The 20,413-nt window shown below is 35.9% G+C and overlaps 1 protein-coding gene across 23 annotated transcripts in view; it reads right to left on the reverse strand.

The window, feature by feature from the left end:
* MCTP1 (multiple C2 and transmembrane domain containing 1) overlaps positions 1-20,413 on the reverse strand; it is a 596,832-nt gene that overhangs the window by 91,215 nt on the left and 485,204 nt on the right. For all 23 annotated transcript variants that reach the window (XM_045394825.3, XM_045394824.3, XM_045394823.3 and 20 more), the window contains one exon: positions 3,229-3,348. In XM_045394825.3, coding sequence (XP_045250760.2) covers positions 3,229-3,348 — 120 coding nt within the window. The remainder of the gene's footprint in view (positions 1-3,228; positions 3,349-20,413) is intronic.

Below are 20,413 nucleotides of genomic sequence, written 5' to 3' on the forward strand. Positions count from 1 at the left end.
CTTATTTTTAACAAGTCCAACTAGGAAATAGCAGAGGTGAAATATTTTTAACCATGCCTCTTTCACATGGGCACCCTCTGTGTCTACAGTTTTAACCTCAGGAATGGCTGTTTACTTATTCTGTCCTTAACAGGTTCAGCTCATTAAACGCTGCAAAACTTATTCAGCAAGGATTACATCTGCTTTTGCTCATTAAACTAGAATAGGCACCATGGTGGGGAAAAGGTATAAGGGTTCAGTGCCTGTAATCTTAAGGGTCTCCAAGAAAGGAAAGACTCTCCTTAAACAATAAACACACAAAGAAACACTTTCCTGTTTGGTATTAATCTCAAATATTAGCCAATACATTGAAGACAGGATTTTACCCATCTATGCATTTTTCATCTTTCACAGTATTTCTTTTATTTTCTTCTTCAACTTCTTATGTCATGGAAATTGTGTTTTCTTTTCTTTCTTTTCTATGACCTGAAGGTCATTTTGATTTTTCTTTTATAGTTTTCACCCTAATTAAATTTTGTCAGCTGAATGTATAGATTTTTGTTTTGGTTTGGTTTGATTTTTGGTGGCAGAAAATTCTTTCTCTTTCTCTGTCTCTCTTTCCTAAAACAGAAAGTTTCCTGGTTTGGAATCAGCCAATGGTGTGATTAACGCACCTCGGAGATCCTGTAAAGTTTTCACTTATGCTGAAAGAGTCTGCAGTGTCTTTGGGATATCAATATGGACTTACAGGAAAATACCATCCTTCCAGTGCTATGCACTATGCAGGAGAGTCAATTCGTCACAGCATGGCAACCCCTACACACACTTTCCCTAAATTCGTGTATATGTGTGTGTGTGTGTGTGTGTATGTGTGTGTGTGTGTGTGTGTGTGTGTGTGTGTGTATATATATATGCATTCTGTAACCAGCAAAGTATAATCCAGGTTTCTTTTCAAAAGGAGCAACCGGTTCAAATGCACAGCTGGATATGCCAGCAAACACATAATTAGACAAATTGGATTTAAGAGTTACGTAAGGTCTTAACTGAGCCAGTGAATAAGAAGCTGAATGAAACGTTGTGATTGCTGCTCTGGTGCCTAGAAAGAACAGAATATGTGGATCTGTGTGTTTTGGGCAAATAAAAGGCAATTACTGGGAGTTATGGAGTGTAGTTGGCATTCCATGAGAGTTAGACTATAGAATGTTTCACAGTGGGTTGTGCTGGGGAAGAAAAATGTCCATGGCTAAAAGAGGAGCCTGTTAGAGGAGATGTACTAAAAAGAAAAGATTTGGTGAATACTATTTTGAAGCTATATTTTACAAAAATTATATGATATGCATTTTTTCAATAGGCTATAAAATGTCTTAGAGAATTTTAAGTACAAAAGGATACATTATATATTATTTTTCCTCTAAAAGTGGATGTTTCCAGCCAAGCCAGGTATATTCTGGAGAAGATAACAAGGAAAGTCTACAATTTCAGAATTTTTCACTAAGAATACCAAAACCAGTGACTAAATATTGAAGATAAGCCCCCTCATAGAATTAAGAAGCTAAAACTAAATTACCAGTTTTTCCTATTTGGAAATAATCTTATTTGCAAATTTGTCTCAAGGCAACAGAATGAAAAGTAGATATTCTTCTCTCTCGACAATCTCCACGAATGGGACAAAAAAGCAATTGTCTGAAAGAGTCCTATTTTCTTAAAGAAAACATCCTGAATTAATTGATGAAAGTACCTATTAGTCCCCATGACACCAATGCTTATAGCATTTAGGGCTTGTCTCTCAGTGTGCAATTTAAATATATATCCATAAAATCCTTGCCAATAATACTAATAACTTCTTGTCTATTGATGCTGACTAAACATTAAAATCTCTATTAGCAATCTCATGTTTGTTTGATATACTTTACAAAGAAGGTTTTGAACATGTCTAATTTGCAAAGCAGGTACTACAGACAGTGACAAATACAAAGATGAACAGAGTTCCCTTCCCTCAAATTTATAATCTAGTAAGAAAGACAGAAATATAATAGAGAAGTAAACATGGTGTCTTGTTGGCAACTTTGTCACATACTAAAGGAAATTATTTTGAAGAATTTTATATTTTGCTTACATTGCTATTTGAAGTGTATTTTAATTGTGTTATTTAAAAGGGAAGTTCTTTTACATTGAAGGTATGTATGCAACCATTATGATGGTTACTATTAAGTATTATACACTACTTTTAAGCTGATGATCAAATAATTCTGCATCATTATGGGCACAGTAGTTGGCAAAAAATCGATTTATGATCTGTTATAATCTACAGATCATAAATCAAACAGAGATCCTTAATGGCAAGAAAAGTAGTAGTCTGCTAAGGACCAAGTAGATTCTCGTGTTTGCCAAACTTTAAATTCTTCTCAACAGCAGTCTATTGAGTTATCAAATTGTAAATGTTGTATTTGGAAAAGACACTCCCCTCATTTATTTACATGTGGGAAAGCTTTCCATAGTTAGGTTGCTAGGGGCATAGTGATAGACAATCCAAGGGGAACAAAGCGTGGCAGAACATATGTGATTATAGTGTGGGCAGCTTCTGCTACTTAGTCTAAAACTCTTCTAGAAAGAGAAGGTTGTCTCACACATTCTGCTTTCAAAAATGCCAAAGAGGACAGGTAGATTTAGTATAACTTTCCTTAGGTTAAATGAAAGCTCTTCATCCTTAAGCTTGATATCTCAATACACCCCTGGCACAGAGAAGGATATTTACTGTTGTCCAGTGAACCTGCATTGAACTAAGGTACTTTATACACGTTTCCAGGCCAACAATCATGAAGCCTTCATTTCTTCCAATGACAGAGAACAAAGAATCTATCTGTCTTAAGTAAAATACATTCACGTAGTTTGATCACTAATAATTTTGTGACATTGTATCTTAAATCAGGATTCATTAAGATATAACAAATAAGGAGAATAAAGCAATTATTTGAAGCAGCACCCATTTATGATTGAAAATCATAGCTCATTCTTTGGTGCTGCTCCCTGTTTTAGTTTCTACCAAGAGGAGTAATGTTAGAAATAAGTGAATACTTTCTATTGTGTTAGGACCAAAGAGTTGTTAGTTTTGATCTGATAAAATTTTCCTCTAAACTTGAGTATTTGTAGACAGAACTTCTGGTTTGTAAAGCCAAATTCAATATTGATCTTGTCAGAGGGACTAGAATAAGAACAAAAACACATACAAGTAAGAGAGTAGAGACTTACTGTATCACGTTGCCTGTTATCTTTCCCTGATATTATCAAGAAGTAGTTCCATGTCAATAGTAACAACAAAACCAGTGGTATCATGTAGAGCTCAAAGTTCCAGACAACAAAGAGAAAGAGCTGGAGGAGAGAGAAGAGAGAAGAAGGGATGAGTCAACACTGAATTTCATTAAATGGACTCTTATTTATACTCTACTTCAAAAACCCAAAACCGAATGCTTCAGAACAGGAAGATTTATCTTGAAAACAAAGCCTTGGAAACTTTTAGACATTTTTCTAAAAATATAACTGACCTTTGAAAAGTCACTGGTAAGATTTCCAATCTGTTTAATTTCTATTAAGGAAAAGTTGACATCATTACGTTGTCAAAGAGGAAATTTGAGTTTTTCTCCTCCAGTGAAATTATTGTTAAGTTGAACACAATTTTTAAAAAACAGCAAAATGAAGTCCACCACACTGTCAGAAATAGCCTGGTTTATCTGCCTTAATGATAAAAAATGAATCACTATTTAATATCAGGGACTTTTAAAAAATCTTACTTAGATAATACAACGTAACAAGATTAATAGGCAGATGAAAATACCAAGTCTACATCAGAGAGCCCTAAAGATTTCACAACATGAAAAAAAGCACTGCTACCGACAAGTGTACAAAATGGTTGGCTTAACATTTAGCATTACCATAGAAATCAAACAGCTATTACAAGGAAATTTTGTCAAAACAAATTTTAAAATGCCTATTTGTATTATTCTTTTTAAACACTACCTACTTCTCCAAGTATATAAACTTTTTCATTGTAAGACAAATGTTAGATTAAGAACTCAGGGTGGCAGATGGAGTCATTCTAAGAACACTTACATTATAAAACAACACAAAGTTGGATATAAAGTATGACTCACCCCCAACCCACACCAGACTTGTAATCCTGGACAGATCATCTAAATTCTCTGGGTCTGTGGCTTTTGCTGTCAAATTAAGGTAATGTTAAGGCAGGAGGCATTTAAAAACTAGATTCCACTCCTGACACTAATGCTAACTAGCCATATAACTTTTAAGCAACATATATATCCCCCCTTTTGTTTCTTCCCTAGTAAAATGGGGATAATAGGATTATCCACCTCAGGGTTGTAAGAATTAAACCCACTGCTTGGTGCACAGTCATTTCGCAAAAACAAAAACCCAAACCATTATTGTGTACATGTTATTAATACCTTACAAAACACAGAAACTCAACTAATTATTAAGGTCCTCAAGTAATACAGATTATAATATTGGAAGCTAGAAAGCCCTCTGCCTGCTAAGATTTAGCTGAACATAGCATAACTGGGACTTTCAGCCAGCTGGTTGGAATAACACAAACATCTTGCATTTGATAGGTCAGGAGAGTTAGGGGCAGTGCCCTAAGGACACCCGTGTCAGGCACAGCAGCATGGACCATTTGCAGTCTTCTTAATAAATCTCAGTGAAGCCTGCAGCCTATTTAAATAGCAGAGAAAATTAAACAGTGTGAAATGGTAGGGAGACTCCTGGCCTCAGGGCCAGGAAACCAAGGTTCTGAGCTTTAGAAAGTCACTTTGCCTTAGTGTTCTCATATCTTGACAGAGGTCTATAAATCTAATTGTCTTGAATATTTCTCTAATATTTAAAATGACTTCATGACATTACTGTACCATCTGTTTTTTCAATGTGACATTAAATTTTGAAAACTATATATTTTACCGAATTCTTTTATATTCATAACCAAGAGGGCACCAAAAAGCACAAATAATAGTTAAGTAAGACAAGAAATGATTTTGGACAGAATTACATAGTAACTATAGATTCAAGTTCCTGCATAAGAAAAGTTCCAAATATTGTAATACATGAAGCAGGAGCCATATCTTTTATTTTATGAGAAAAGTAGGAAGATTTCCAGAAAAAGAAAATATTTTCATTCAATTTTTGAAATTTATACCAATTATACAAAGATGATATAAATAATTGATGGTTATGATTATTAAAATATATTTTTATAAAGATAATTCTTTTTTGGAAGTGAATTAAGGTAAATCTGACAGACATCAATACATGTAAAAGGGAAAATCATTTTTGGCTAGAGTCCATATTCTTTATATATTTAATTGTAACATTTAGGCAGTCACTAGAATATAAGCTCCTGTAAAGGTAGACTTTTTGTTTTCATTCACTGTTTTACCCCTAGAGCCTGGAACAGTACTTGGGGCATGGCAAGTGCTCGATAAGTAAATATTTACTGAATTAATGTATAAATGGACACTGGGTTCCCCAATCATTCAACAGAATTCTATTTAATTATTTGTATTAGCAAAAGTTCTATAGATCTACTACATAAAACCAAGTGACTTCAGGAAAATGCATTCAGAGTTACAACCTGGGATACTACTAACAAATTTCTCCCTCTGACAAAAGAGTCTACCTTAGTACTTCTAGACAAGATTTTCTTTCCATTTGGCTATGCAATCATGAACTATTTTGGATATTATGGTCTTTTCCCTCGGACCTTACTTTATGTTTGCCTTTTCTGAGGGCACTCATTTGACTTAGTGTGTTCTGGCCTCATGGATGGGACTCAGATTATCCCATTGCTAAATATGACCAATTGTAATCTTTGTAACCTATTGAGCAGATATATTTTCCCTTCTAATGTCCATTCATTGGTGTTAGGTTCCTCGTCTTATTCAGAATGAATTTCCTTGTAATGTCCATGTATTGGTGTTAGCTGCAGGCCTGTCATCCACAGAAAAAACTTCCTAGATGACAATCCTGCAAGCAATCAAGACATCTCTCATGCCTTCTTCTTCTCTAGGTTTAACATCACCACTTACTTCAAGCATCGGTTACACATTATAATTTCTAGGCACTTCCCCATTGTAGTCATCTTCCTCTTACCATATCCAAATCAACACATCAAAAACTTTCTTAAAATATAGCACTCAGAACTGACACACACTTATCATAAATGCCTGTGGTATTTTTATATGTCCTAATAACACGGGTACCAGAACATGGATTGGGGAAAGACAGAGGAGAGAGAGAGACAAAGGAAGAAATAATGTTCATTTTAGGAATTCTGGCAATGGAAAAACCATCTCCTTTTCTATTGTGGTTTTAATAATCTAATATTTGGGTAATTGAGTGAGGAGCTCCTACTGTTGAAAATATATATTTTTAAAACATGAGGGCTTTGAATAAATTGTAAATACAAAAGCATTTATTTTTCTTTTTCAGCACATAAATGAAGATTTCAAAAGGTTAAAGAACATGAACACAGATTAACAATAAAAATGTATTTATTGAACAAATACGTTATGAAATATTAGATGTCTGAAAGTAGAACAGCCAATCATTTATTCAACATAATATTAGTGATGATTCTACTTCCTGTTAGCTGGTGAGGCTCCTCTAATAAAGAGAGCCCTCAAAGGAAGAAAGGAGATTTTTAGCTCATTCACTCCACACTGAAGCCTCTTCTCTCTTCTCTCTTCGGAAAGAGATCAATCTTCTCCTCTTTCCTATAAAAAAAACTGAGATAACACAAAAGACCTGGCCTTTAGTGTCCCACTAGAGTAGTAAGAGAAATAAGGCAGCTGGAAGAAACCCAAGGAAAGCCAAGACAATGAAGGATCTGTCCATGGTCCTGACTATACATTTTCAGAGGTATGGGGGAAACAAGAGATATAATAATGCATTAAAATGGAATGGAAAAAGAAATCAAGAAACAATTTTTAAAATCTCTAATGTATTCACAGAATACAAAAATAAACCATAAAATGTCTAGAATTTGTCCAGATCTGCATTTCCGGACTGCTTTTTGCCTCTGTGGGTCATGGAACGAGGACCTGCAAAAAATTTTAGAATTTTTTGATGTAAAAGTGTAGTGATAAGGACACTCACAAATGTCTACACAGTGTTGAATTCCTTCACATCCTTCACTACAGCACCCTTTCTGTATTTTTTCCTCTCTGTCACATAATCTCGTCACATCTCCCCCATCTCTCCTTTTAATAAGGAAACTTAGGCTGTCTACATTTTACTCTCATGGAATACATACCCAATTCCAAACAAAACATCTACCCCTACATTAGTTATCCATGTTCATTAGAGACTAGAACTATTCCAAGAATTTGGTGGCTTTCTTTTTTAATCATTAGATGGCTGTTGTAATTTACAATTAGAATTCAATACCAGAAAATCTTTAGGGGGCATTAGCCAAATGGTAATAAGTACACACAACCTCCTTCATTAGAAAGAGAACACTGAGAGTTTTACTCACTATCCTGCATGTTAGAAGCTCTTTGTCAACTGGCCTTGGGCTGTTAGCCACGACTGTGGGATCCCTCAAGGAGCTGCTGCAGTATGGTACAGTAGAGAGAAGAGTATTTGAATCAGGCCTAGGGCATCCAAGCTCTCTAGTCACTAGCTTTGGGACCTTGGGCAGGTTACTAGATTTCTCTTAGTTTTGTCATCTGAAAAGAGAAAATGATACTATTTACTTGGCAGATTTGAGAAGCAATTAAGCTGATGCTTGACACCTATAAAATGCTCAACAAGCATTACGTGTTATGACAAGCAGGAATTCATTGGCTTACACTACATATAATTTTTTGGCCCTTCTAGTGGCTTATCACTTTTCATATACTACCCTAGAATCTATAGCTAATGATTGTTTCAAGAATAAGAGCTATGCTAAAGGAGTCATGCCAACTAAATAGAAAGAGATGATGAAATGAGTGCCACTTTCAGTTTTTCATATTTAATTTGTGGTGACTGAGTGCAGTAATGACCCCCATTTTTCCATGTTTCCCTGTATCCATGACTTTTATAATAGCCTCCCACAATGACTGAGATTAGGCATATAACTTATTTTGGTCAACGATAGAGTAGCAAATATGATGAAAACAGAGGCTTAAAAAAACATGGGGCATAGTTGCTCCATCACCCCAGTAGAAAGCCAGACAGCATCCAAAGCAAAGCCACCTAACAGACCAGAAGCCAACCAAAGACGCAAGAGTGAGCCCAGCTAAGCCTAGTCCAAACTGCTAACAAAATCATCACTAAATAAATGATAGTTGCTTTAAGCTACTAATTGTGGAGCGGTTTGTTATACAGCAAAGGCTCACTAATACATATTATTCTATCTCCAAGGAGACAATGTGGTAGGGTAAAACACAGTTTCGACCAGAAGCCCAAAGAAGTGATTTCAGTTCAATTTCTGCTATCTGATCATCATAGGACCCTGTGCAAGACTTTTCCTTTAGTCTCTTACCTATAAAATGGAGATGGTTACACCAGCCTATTTCACAAGTTGGCTGTGGAAAAGCAAGTGATATATGTGAAGATGATTAATCAAAAAGTACTATATTATTAATATAATGCTTTTCTTTTTCTTCTTCTTCTTCTTCTTTTTTTTTTTTTTTTTTTTTGAGACAGAGTCTTGCTCTGTTGCCCAGGCTGGAGCACAGTGGTGTGATCTCGGCTCACTGCAAGCTCCGCCTCCTGGGTTCATGCCATTCTCCTGCCTCAGCCTCCCAAGTAGCTGGGACTACAGGCGCCCACCACCATGCCTGGCTAATTTTTTGTATTTTTAGTAGAGACGGGGTTTCACTGTGTTAGCCAGGATGGTCTCGAACTCCTGACCTCGTGATCTGTCCACCTCGGCCTCCCAAAGTGCTGGGATTACAGGCGTGAGCCACCGCGTCCGGCCTATGCTTTTCATATTATAAATTATTATTAAGAAAATTACACAGACTTTATAAACTTAATAAGTCAATATGATCATTGTTCTTTGAGCAGTTGTAGAAGACAGGTGGTGTTCTTTAGGGTGAACTGTATTTGGTGAGGAATGGAGAATTTTTTGGTGGGAAATCCTAAGAGTTAAACAGAAGAGTTGCAGTTAAAAGTTTTACTAATAATTGAAACAAAAAATCTAGATCTTTACAAAAATTCATTATTACTAGCAAATGGCTGAAACATTAAAGATTTTGTGAACTCAAGTTAAAACAATTCAGTATTAAAATGTTAACAATTTCTTAACAATCTTATTATGCCCCTATATATGAAAAACAGCTTGTTCGGAACTAGTAGTTTCATGAATTCTAATTCTTGTTCATAGTCTTTGTTCATTTTTAAATTCAAAAATCTTTTATCTAAATCAGTATTATCTTGACTATGATATTAGTAGCAACATCGCAATATGCAATTTTGAAGTATCTATTTGGTCAGGCTTTAAAAACATTCTAAATTTTAACCATAAATATTCAGAATGAGGTTTTTCTTGAAAAGTTTTAATTTACCGCAAGGTAAATAGACTGGGCATGGTGGCTCATGCCTCTAAGCCCAACACTTTGGGAGGCTGATGCAGGAGGATTGCTTGAGGCCAGGAATTCAAGACCAGCCTAGTGAGACTAGGTTACTCACTAGGTAACCTAGTGAGACTTTGTCTCTACTAAAAATAAAATTAAAAAAAAATGTAGCTGGGCATGGTGGCATATGCCTATGATCCCTATGAGCTACTCAGGAGGTTGAGGCAGGAGGAACTCTTGAGCTCAGGAAGTTGAGGCTGTAGTGAGCCGTGATTGTACCACCGTACTCCAGCTTGGGCAACAGAGCAAGACTCTGTCTCAAAAATATATATATAACATAATTTCTCCTAACAAGTATCTTATCGCATATTGCATAGACTGAACTTTAAGGAAAAAGTCCTGAGAGGCAGGCTGGGAAGGTAGGGACTATTACCTTCCTTTTACAAAGGAGGAAACTGAGGCTTAGGAGTTTGAGACTTGTCTGAAGCAAGTCTGAGTGGCAGAGCCAAGTCTTCTGCTTCCTAATCCAGTATGCTGTTCCCACGAAGCTCCACTGACTCTAAGGTAAAGGGTCTTAGATTGAATGTTGATGCTTTAAAGGTATCAATTATTTAGGTACTGATTATCCAATTCATAGATTTTCCATATCTTTTTCTTCTCTTCCCCCTTCCTCTAGGATAACTACTTTTGCATCAGTACAAGGAAATGGAATGCCACTTAGGTGTTCTGGTAAAGGTTTGGTAAGGCAAAGAGGCCAAAAGCTAATGGCAGAAACGAGGTTTGCGGAGCCAATTTTATTCTTCCTTTTTCCCACTATCTTACACGACTCTGAATAATCAAAAGTTGGCCATTCATAAGGTTTCTATTAAGTGGGGTTTTCTTCTGTACAAAATGTTTAGAAGAGGTTAGCAAGGGGGCTGTAAAGGCAAAGATTGGAAACTGAATGAGCCAATTACATTTTTACAGAAAAAAAGCCCTACTTTTTCAAATAAAGATTAAACAACAACAACAAAAAAATCTGTTCTGCTGAGAAGTTATGTGAAGGTGGGGCAAGGCTTTTCAGTCACATTAAACAAGGCATACTATACAAAGTAGAGTGAGCAATTCCAAATTTTAAGATTTTTATAGCAACACTATTTCTTAGGAGGTGCAAGACATGCATGTTTTTGATTTCTTTGAGCCTGGGGTTTTATGAGTCTCAGGCAGGACTGGGCCATTCACATCATCCCATCAGTTGATGCTCTCGTTGGAGTGCTGTGGAAGATGCCTGCATCCAACAATCATTCAGTACGACACATGACAGTATCCCTGGGGGAGCCCACTTCAAAAAAAGCATTTAAGTTGGAATATTGAATATCCTATTCTTTTGCAAACCACAGTATATTTTAAAAAGAAATCTCATCCAAAATGATTAACACTTCCTACTGTTCAGGAAAAAAGCCTGCCCTTTCAGACTAACAGCTGTGGATCATTAGCTCTCCAGTGATGAGATGTGTTTGATGAGTATTTTTCTTTCTAATTAAGAGATGAGATTCTCTATTTGACTGTCTCTTCAGAAAGAAGTGAAGAAAAAATTTTCTGCCTACATGGAAAGGCCATCTCCTACAAAACAATTAATTATTTCAGAGTCCTTTTAGAAAATCCTTTTCCTTCCTAATTTCAATTCATTTTTTTCTTAAACTTAACATACATTTACACTCAGACCTTCACAGTATTAACCCATTTTTTACCCAACCTTCACCCCCTAATGTTTTCCTGTATATTTCATCATTCGATAATATCTATTTCAGAAAAAACAGAATGAAGAAATGTGCCAAAAGTGCGTATATGCTTAGAAGAGTTAATCTGGAAGGACTTTTTTGGGTCCTAACACAGAACATTTGGTATGAGAATGTTTCTTGATGTGAGAGAGACCTCAAATTAGAAAGATAACAAATACACAGGATATGCCTTTTGAGGAACTAGGCAATGATTAGGGGGAAAATTCAAGGTGTTCATCAATATATAAAAACTGGTTATAGCAATGAATACTTAAAAGGCAATTATTTTAGCTCTACCAATAAGATTGGCCTCAAAGAAGAGAGCTGGATAAAGTGAGACCTAAAATACACTGCTTTTCTTTTTGAAAAAGCCATCATCAGAGTTGGCAAAGAGGTAAAATTTCTGAATTGCAAACTTGATTGAAGAGAAGGATAGTCAGAAGCCAATGAAAGCACTGTTTGTGAATTAACCCCACCAATTGTCTCCTTAAATCCTTTTTGGCACAAGAAAGGGAATATAAAAAGAAGGAGGATCAACTTTCAAACATTTCGGTGCTGAGCTGCCACTTTTCTCCCTAGGGCACATTTGGAAATATGCAGGGATGTTTTTAGTTGTCACAATGACTAGGGTGGGAGAAGGGAAATACTGGCATTTGGCGGGTGAAGCCAACGTGAATCACTCTGAAATATGTGTGACAGTCATACCCAATGAAGAATTTTCCTGCCCCAAATGCTAAAAGCACTCCTCTTTGAGAAAAGTTGTCTGTTTCTCACATAGATAATAGAATATTCTATAATTAACTTAGAAAAGAAGAAACTATATGTATATATACAAGTGTATACAGAAAAAAAAAGCTAGGTATTATTTCCTATGTGATGGCATGAATTATGACTTAGAGTAAGTCAGTAGCAGAGAAAAAAAATTGTCCTTATAAGCATTTGCACTAGATATTCCTATTAATGTTTAACATTCCTTAAAAACATGCCTAAAGGACTGGAGATGAAGCCCTTATGCCCATTTACACTCACTCAAATTAAGTCAGGCTCCACCACATCACCAGAGTCTTCAGAACCTAGTCTTCTGGGAAGGGGGTGGTTTTGCCTTGATTTAAATAGCCAGATGGCACCACCACCTGTTCAAAGGTCTTTATTTCTGGTTGGTTCCACTAAAGGCTTTTGTACCACCTCCATTCAACAAGGGAGAGGAGATAGGCAAAGTGAACCTAATTAATTCCTAGCATAACGATAACCTTTTCAAGGTGGTTTTAAAGTATGATGTGTTGCTCTTTTGAAGAGAGGCTTTGCTTTGTTTGGACAATTTTCTAAAATACACGGTAGCAGGGAATTGATGGCTACCTTAGACCCACTGAATCGTTCCAACTTATTTTGCTATTTCCTGTGATCATGCCACAATGATACAGTGAGCATTAATATGCCCAAAAGAGCCTCATGTACAGTGGCATCTCTCCTCTCTCTTAATTAGAATGAAAACTGCCTTCTTTTTGACTAGTTTCAGCCAGATACCAAACTGACAAGACTTGATCTGTTGTATTTCGTTTTGTGTGTGTGTGTGTTTCTTATGTGTAGAGAAAAAAAAAAATCAAAGTGCACTATCTACCAAATGCCTTTATATTGAGTAGGCAAAATGTGTCAAAAGAACTATCTATCTCTGTTCTGGTAACAGGATGAGGTATATGGGAAGGAGTAGAAAAAAAGTGAGAAATTGGTTGATTTATTGGCAAGCTGTGACTTGAATACATATACTGAAACTTTATTTATTGATGGTGTTGAAAAAACATTGTTTCTTCGGGTTTACTAGGATGAACAAATATACATCAGAAAGTTCCAATTCTTTATATTGTGAAAATGTATGCTGGGTTTTTGAAGTTGCTATCTGAAACCTAAAGTCTACAATCTTAGTACATCAATGCTTTTTTGAAAAACATAGCTTGACTCTATCTGTTAAAGAAGCGAGTGTGACAACTAGATAGGACTCATTTGAAGATATGTTACATACAAGCCACGAAAGCACCCAGTGAAGAATCTCCACAACAAAATGGACCCAAACAACCTCAAAGATGGAGCTATCAACTAATCATAGCATAATGCACACTACTTTCCTTGATGGAGATATTATATCAATAGAACCTGCCAGACAGAAGGCTTGGGAAGTTATTTATTTATTTAAATTTTTTTTTCAGCTTACAAGTTGTACTGATAATTTGTGTCATTTTTATCAAAGTCAGAGATGAAAGGCTCTGGCTTTGCTTTGAGAACACTGACAACTCCAAAATGTAAAGCCCAGAGTATGTCCAACTTGAGCATCACATAACCACACATGAATAACTGATAAGAAATTCCTGCAATGTTGTGAATTTAATGTTAGTAAAAGTTTGGATGTAGAATGAAAATGACAAATGCTTATAGATGCCTGGAGAATGTTGATTCTCCGAGGTCCCTTTCATTAGAAATGAGTCCGTTACCTTTATAGCTTGTAACACCTACCATGGTATCAAACACAGTTGATGTTTTAATTTTAACAGCTTTATAATTCACAGAAGTTCAGCTCATTCAAAATCAGGCTGCAAGCAGAGTCATTTTTGCAGACTACAGATCAGCACGTATTTATTATTTTAAATGACCAATTAAGAGGAATTGATATTATGTGGCCTGTGAGGAAGCTGCTGGAATCAAGTAACAATAATTCTAAAAAATGCTCAAGGACTACATCAAAGAAACATTTAAGAATGAGTTAAGGCTGTTAAGCTCATTGAAGCTTGCCTTTCTCTAGTGCCCTGTTTTCCCAGGATCCAACTTTTTCTCGAAAGACCCACAACTGTCTCACCAGTGCTAGGGAACTCACAGTCCATGCTTTAATTATTTTCTAAGGAAGACAAAAAAGGGTTTTAATGTTGGATCTCAGTGTATTTTAGCTTTTCTTCTTATGCCTCCAATGAAAAAGATACCTTTTTCATGATACTCTAATCATTACATGATGTGCTGATATTCCTTCCTGCCTTTCAAGTTTTCAAATTATTGTTTAACAAAATTGCTACATTCACTGTGATCTTTTATTTCAATGTATTTTATAGAAATTGACAATTTCTATATATTTTCTAAGGCATTAGAAGTGAGGTAAACATTTATTAAAGCTTATCAAATGCAGTTTCCTTTTAAACTTTTAAAGAAATGAATGTTACCACTCCTATTTTTGAAATCAATTTTTGATCAGTTCCCCTTTGTGTATATAAATGCTGTATCTAGACACACAAATCTCATACCAATGTTTGCTGATGTACAAAATGTAAAATTTTCCCTAAGCTTGAAATCTGGCTTTAAAGCTATCTCCATCATGAACAGGTACAATATTTAGGGCAACAGCTGGCACTTCAGTTGCTCATGGGGGGAACCTCCCTCTGTTCTCTATACTGTGCCAGAAAATAGGATACCCAGCTATCTAACAAGCCAAACACATGTTAGTAAAGTCTGTGATACAAGTTACTTTAAAAATTAGTCCTTCAGTCTTTACACCTCCAGCTCTATCTCACTGAACAGGAATGTCTTTAAAAAAGCAGATGATCAATTATGGTAATTCCTTTTTTTAGTAGCTGATGTGCAGAGTGTTGAATTCTGCCAAGTTTTGGGATATCTGGTAGCACTCTGACTTTTTTCCACTCAAATTATTTCACTCAGATTTATCCAACTTATCAAGACTCTCTTCCCTGGGCTACTGACTTCTGATCTTTCTTTTTTATCCTTCATGATATAACCTTGCAGTTTTTGTTGATTATTCTTTGTCCGGATTTAATATCTTCATTTAAATCTGAAAATCACAGAGCCAAAGTCAGAAAGTGTGTTTTTAAATTTTCGCCCTCATAAATAGATTTAAGACCTAATAATATCGTATATTTCAGCTATCGTTTATCAGCTTTTGAAACTTCGTCTCCCATTCCATCTTATAATTTTCTAATTTTCTCCTTCACTGGTCTCATTCCCCCAATCCCTCTGTTCTGGAAAAACTTCAAGAGTTATGTTTAGCAGCTCTAGCTATGTCTGAACAGTTCTCTTTGCAATTCAAATAATCATCTTAGGCTGATTTTAACAGCCTTCTTTACTCCATTCCATCTTTTACCCTTGCTGCGTAATGTTTACTGATGAATGTCTTTCTCCCATTTATTTCTTAACAGCTCTAAGTGGTCTAGTTACTGCACGGGAAGCCTAAAGGTTTGAGCACTAAGTATACATTTCTCTTGGCTATTTTCCACACCTCTAAACATTCTCTTAAATGCAATGGGGCTTGTGTTTCAATGGTAACAGAAGTTATCAGAGAACACTAGTTTAGACAGCAAGCAAGCCGAACTCCAACTGTTCAAACAGCCTGACTTTTACAGTAAAAGGAAAGGCCCTGGGCCAAGACCACTGAGATGAGCAGGTATTTTTAGTTCACTTGTAGGCCAGCTCTAATGTAATTCTGAAATGTTTTCTTCAAACCAAACCCGACTTTTTCAGGGCTGTCCAAATCTGTTTTCTTTTATAGCAAGTACAAATTCTTGGAGCAAGGGAAGCATGCGTATCATTTGCAATGCTGCTGCATGTCTATGGTGTTGATGCCCGATGGCTCAAATTAGTCCGCAAAACAGATGAGCGCATTGTAATTAGCTCTTGTCAAACTGTTAGAAATACAAAAACCAATTCCACTGTAATAAAAATTATGAAAAAGAAAAATCTCTCCTATCATTTTCAGCCAAAATAGTTCCTGAAATGTCTGTAGTTTAGGATTCCAGAGTTCTAAAAGAAGGCCATTTCATTTTCAGAAAAGCTTTCACTTCATTGACATGGAGATGCCGAGATGTATTATCTTTCAGGCATTTTTCTCATTGTAGCTGATTGCCCATAAAGCCTCGTTTCTAAAAATGACCTGTCAGGAGTGGACATATTTTGTTGAGCCACACGGCACTGATGTACGATTCTCAAGAAACATTTATACTTCTCTGAGTACTGTTTTAAACCAAATTTCCTGAAGTTTTTAAAATCAATGATTTACTGTGATCAATTTTCCAGAATAATTGAATATTGCATTCTATTTAAACAAAAGGGGATGTTAAGCAGGCATTAATCATAGGTTCAGATGTGATGTCACACTCTCACATGATGATCCTCAGTTTCTTGTTGACAATTTACTTGGATATTCATTGTTGGGACAGTGACTCTAAAGACTACTTTGCTCAATCTTTTAAATTATTCACAAGCTTCAGGAAGGTTTTAGATGTCTCTGAAATTTAATGTCCTCTCAAGGAAAAATGTGAGCTATTAGTAGATGGCTATTGTAAAAAGCAAATGTAAATACGAACCAAAAGATGGTGCTGTTTGTGATTAGGTCAAGGATACAAAAAACAAAAACAAAAACCAAAACCAAAAAACCCTTCTACATGTCTTCTGAAATTTTCCAAAGATAAATTCAGGTGTATTTGTGGGAATGAGCACAATAATGTAAAATTAAACTATATTTAAAAGTAATAAAATTACTATATACAGAAAATTCAGGTGCACACCTGTAGTCTTAGCTACTTAGGAGGGTGAGGTAGGTGATCGCTTGAGCCCAAGAGTTCAAAACTGCAGTGCACTGTGATTGAGCCTGCGAATAGCCATTGCACTCCAGCCTAAGCAACAGAGTGAGACCTTGCCTCTTACCAAAAAAAAACAAAAAAAAAACAAAAAAAAAACAAAAAAAAACAAGATGATACAAAATGGATAATAGAACTAAAACCACAAAACCTCTAGAAGAAAGTATCTGTGGCCTTGGGGTAGGCAAGGTATTTATTCACAGATACAACACCAAAAGCATTCTCTGTGTGTGTGTGTGTATAAATGTCTGTGTGTGTGTATGTGGGGGTGTGTGTGTATATATATATGTGTGTATATATACATATACACACACCTACATGCAGTATATTAAAAAAATTTGGCCATATTAAAGTTAAAAACATTTGTGCTCCAAGAGACACCCTTAAGAAAATGAAAAGATAAGCCACACATTGAGAGAAAATAATTGCAAATCATATATCTGATTAAGGACTTGTATTCAGAGTATATAGGGTACTTAAAACTTAATCAAAGACAAAAACCCCATTTAAACAATGGGAGAAAGATTTAAATAGACATTTGACCAAATAAAACAGCTGAATGTCAAATAAGCACATGAAAAGATGTTCAAAATCATTAGTTACTAGGGAAACATAAATTAAACCACAATGGGATACCACTTCACACCCACTAGAGTGGCTGTAATCAGGACAGAAAGTACTAAATGTTGGTGAAGATACAAAGAAACTAGAACACTTATATATCGTTGGTAGGAACGTAAAATGGTATGGCTACTTTGGAAAACAGATTGTTAGTTTCTTAAAAATGTAAACATACATTTACTACATTAACCAATTATTCTATTCCTATCAAAGAAAAATGAAAACATATGCCTACATAAAGATACATACATGAATGTGCATTGCAGCACTATTCATGCTATTCCCTAAATAGAAACAATCCAAATGTTTATCATCTGGTAAATCGATAATCATAATGTGCTATATCCAAGGAATACCATTCAGCAATAAAAAGAAGATACCTGTAATCCCAGTACTTTGGAAGGTGGATCACTTGAGTCCAGGAGTTCAAGACCAGCCTGGGCAACATAGTGAGACCTTGTCTCTACAAAACAATTTTAAAAATTAGCTGGGAGTGGTGGCGCATACCTGTAGTCCCAGCTAGTCACCTGAGCTTGGAGTTCAAGTCTGCAGTGAGCCATAATTACATCACTGCATTCCAGCCTGGGCAACAGAGTAAGATCCTGTCTCAAAAAAATAAAAATAAAAGAAGACACTACTGACACATTCTACATCATGAACTCAAAATCACCACACTAAGTGAAAGAAGTCAGATGTAAAGGACAAAGTATATGATTCCATTTATATGAAAAGGTCAAAAAAGGCAAATCCCTAGGGACAGAAAACACATTAGTGGTTTCCAGGAGCTGGAGATGGGAATGGGGAGGACTGTATCAGTCATGAAGGATCCTCTGAGGTGATGGTTGTACAACTCTGGAAATTTACTAAAAACCAGTGAATTCTATACTCAAAATGGGTGAATGTTATGACATACAAATTGTATTTCAGTAAAATAAAATTTCACCTATTCTTTATATTTCATTTAAAATAAAAAGTGCTAAAAGTAAATACACAATACACAAATAAATAAATCAAATAAAAAGTGCTAAACTTTTGTGAAGGTAAATTCCAATACAAATAACTGAGAGAAACTAGGCTGAGAAAATTAATGGTAAGGAATCTTGGGTATATCTTGCCAACACTTCCAAAATATTTTAAAATGTGAGTCGATGACACTATCCACATGATGATTCTTTGGACAGTTGGTCCTCATCTGAGTTCGGAGAAGTTTCACTAAAGCCACTACAAAATAGCTAAAGCAAATATCAACATCAACCTTTGCTAATTATAATTGGAAAAGCAGGGTCCTAGAGGCAGGTGATGGAAAGTGGCAATATAATGCTACCACCATACGGTGAGACTATCATGCAACTGTAACAGTTCCAAATTCCTATGAAAAATATAATCAGTTAAAAAAAATTTTTTTTGAACGCCTTACTTTCTAAATAAGAAATGGCTGAGAATATGAAAAAAAAATGCTAAGGAAAACTCAGTGAGAGAAGACATGGAAAGAAATAGAAAAGGAAAGAAGGACAGCTTAGCTCAACACACAGAAAGAAAAAAAAAGTTAAAACAAAAACAAACCTTGGCACAGGAGAACGAGGATAGGGTATTCAAAGTCATCTTCTCTGCCCCGAAGAAAGCACTACTGGATAAATATGACAATGTTTTCTATTTCATAATCTTGGGTGAGGAACACTTTTAATTTGGGCCTAGAGTCTTAGGTTTTCATTTGCATACCTCAGTGGTCTCTGTTGCCAGGTTACCTATGGTACCACCTGTATCAGGAAATAAAACTTCTTACCCCCACATTCATCTACGGGAAATACAGCAGGAACACATGTTAGGAGGGATTTGTTTTATTTTTCCGGTCAGCAACAGTCAGTGCCTCCCTTAGGTTGGTTGGGTTTGTTTTTCTCAATATATTACATCAAAAAAAATAGAAATGAAAACTGCTGAACACAGCAGGACAAGTTAAATACACCTGAAAACTGCTTCCAACTGTTTTTATGCCAGCACTTCTAAAATTCTAGGATAATCCTGTATCTTCCTATACTGCTACAAAACATTTCTTAATATTTTTCATGATAAAGCTTAAAACATGTGTTTGTAAGCTAAGTTATACAATATCAAGCATGGAAAAGCAGGTGGGCCCTGGCAGATTTCCCGTTGTTTCTACAGCCAATTTTTCCATCTATCAATTGCTGCAATCTAAACTGCCTCCGTGTTCTGCTGTCAGCTTTTCTGGAGCTATTCTATCTCCCAGGGAGACAGGTGTGGCTTTGTTCTCTAAGTGCATGACACTGGGCAGAATCCAGCTCCCCTTTCACTAGTTCACTGTTACGGCAACATTGCACTTCTTTCATTTATGTCTTTGCCTTTCAGATATGTTTGACCACACTCCTGTCCAGCAGTGTTCACCATATTTCTCGCTCTAATAAAGACATCCACTCAGTGGCAACTCTGGATTCAGGGTTTACTAGTGTAATAAAGAGACAGCAATGTGTTTCCTCTTTTCTAGCTTTACATCAGTCTTGAGGAGGCATGGAATAGTGTACAGCCTTTAAATACCAGTTAGAAAACAACACTGGCTCAAGACTGTCTTGGTCTCAGTCTCATCGCCAATTAGAGCAACGGTAAATGGAATAGAGTTGGTGTCAAAGAGAGGGCAACATGCTACTTAAAAGCAAAACACATATCATACCATCTATCACGAAATGCTCTGGGTTGTCTGCATAGCTTTGTTTTCCTCTCCTTTATGTCTAGTTTATGCAAAACGGAGGGTAACTGGCATACAGATGGGGAGGAAAAGTCTAAAAAGGAAAACACGAAAAGGTAAAGTAAAAAGGGCTGAATAATGCTAAGACTTCTCCCATAAAAC

The sequence above is a fragment of the Macaca fascicularis genome, chromosome 6, assembly GCF_037993035.2.
Source record: "Macaca fascicularis isolate 582-1 chromosome 6, T2T-MFA8v1.1".
NCBI classification, from domain to species: Eukaryota; Metazoa; Chordata; class Mammalia; order Primates; family Cercopithecidae; genus Macaca; species Macaca fascicularis.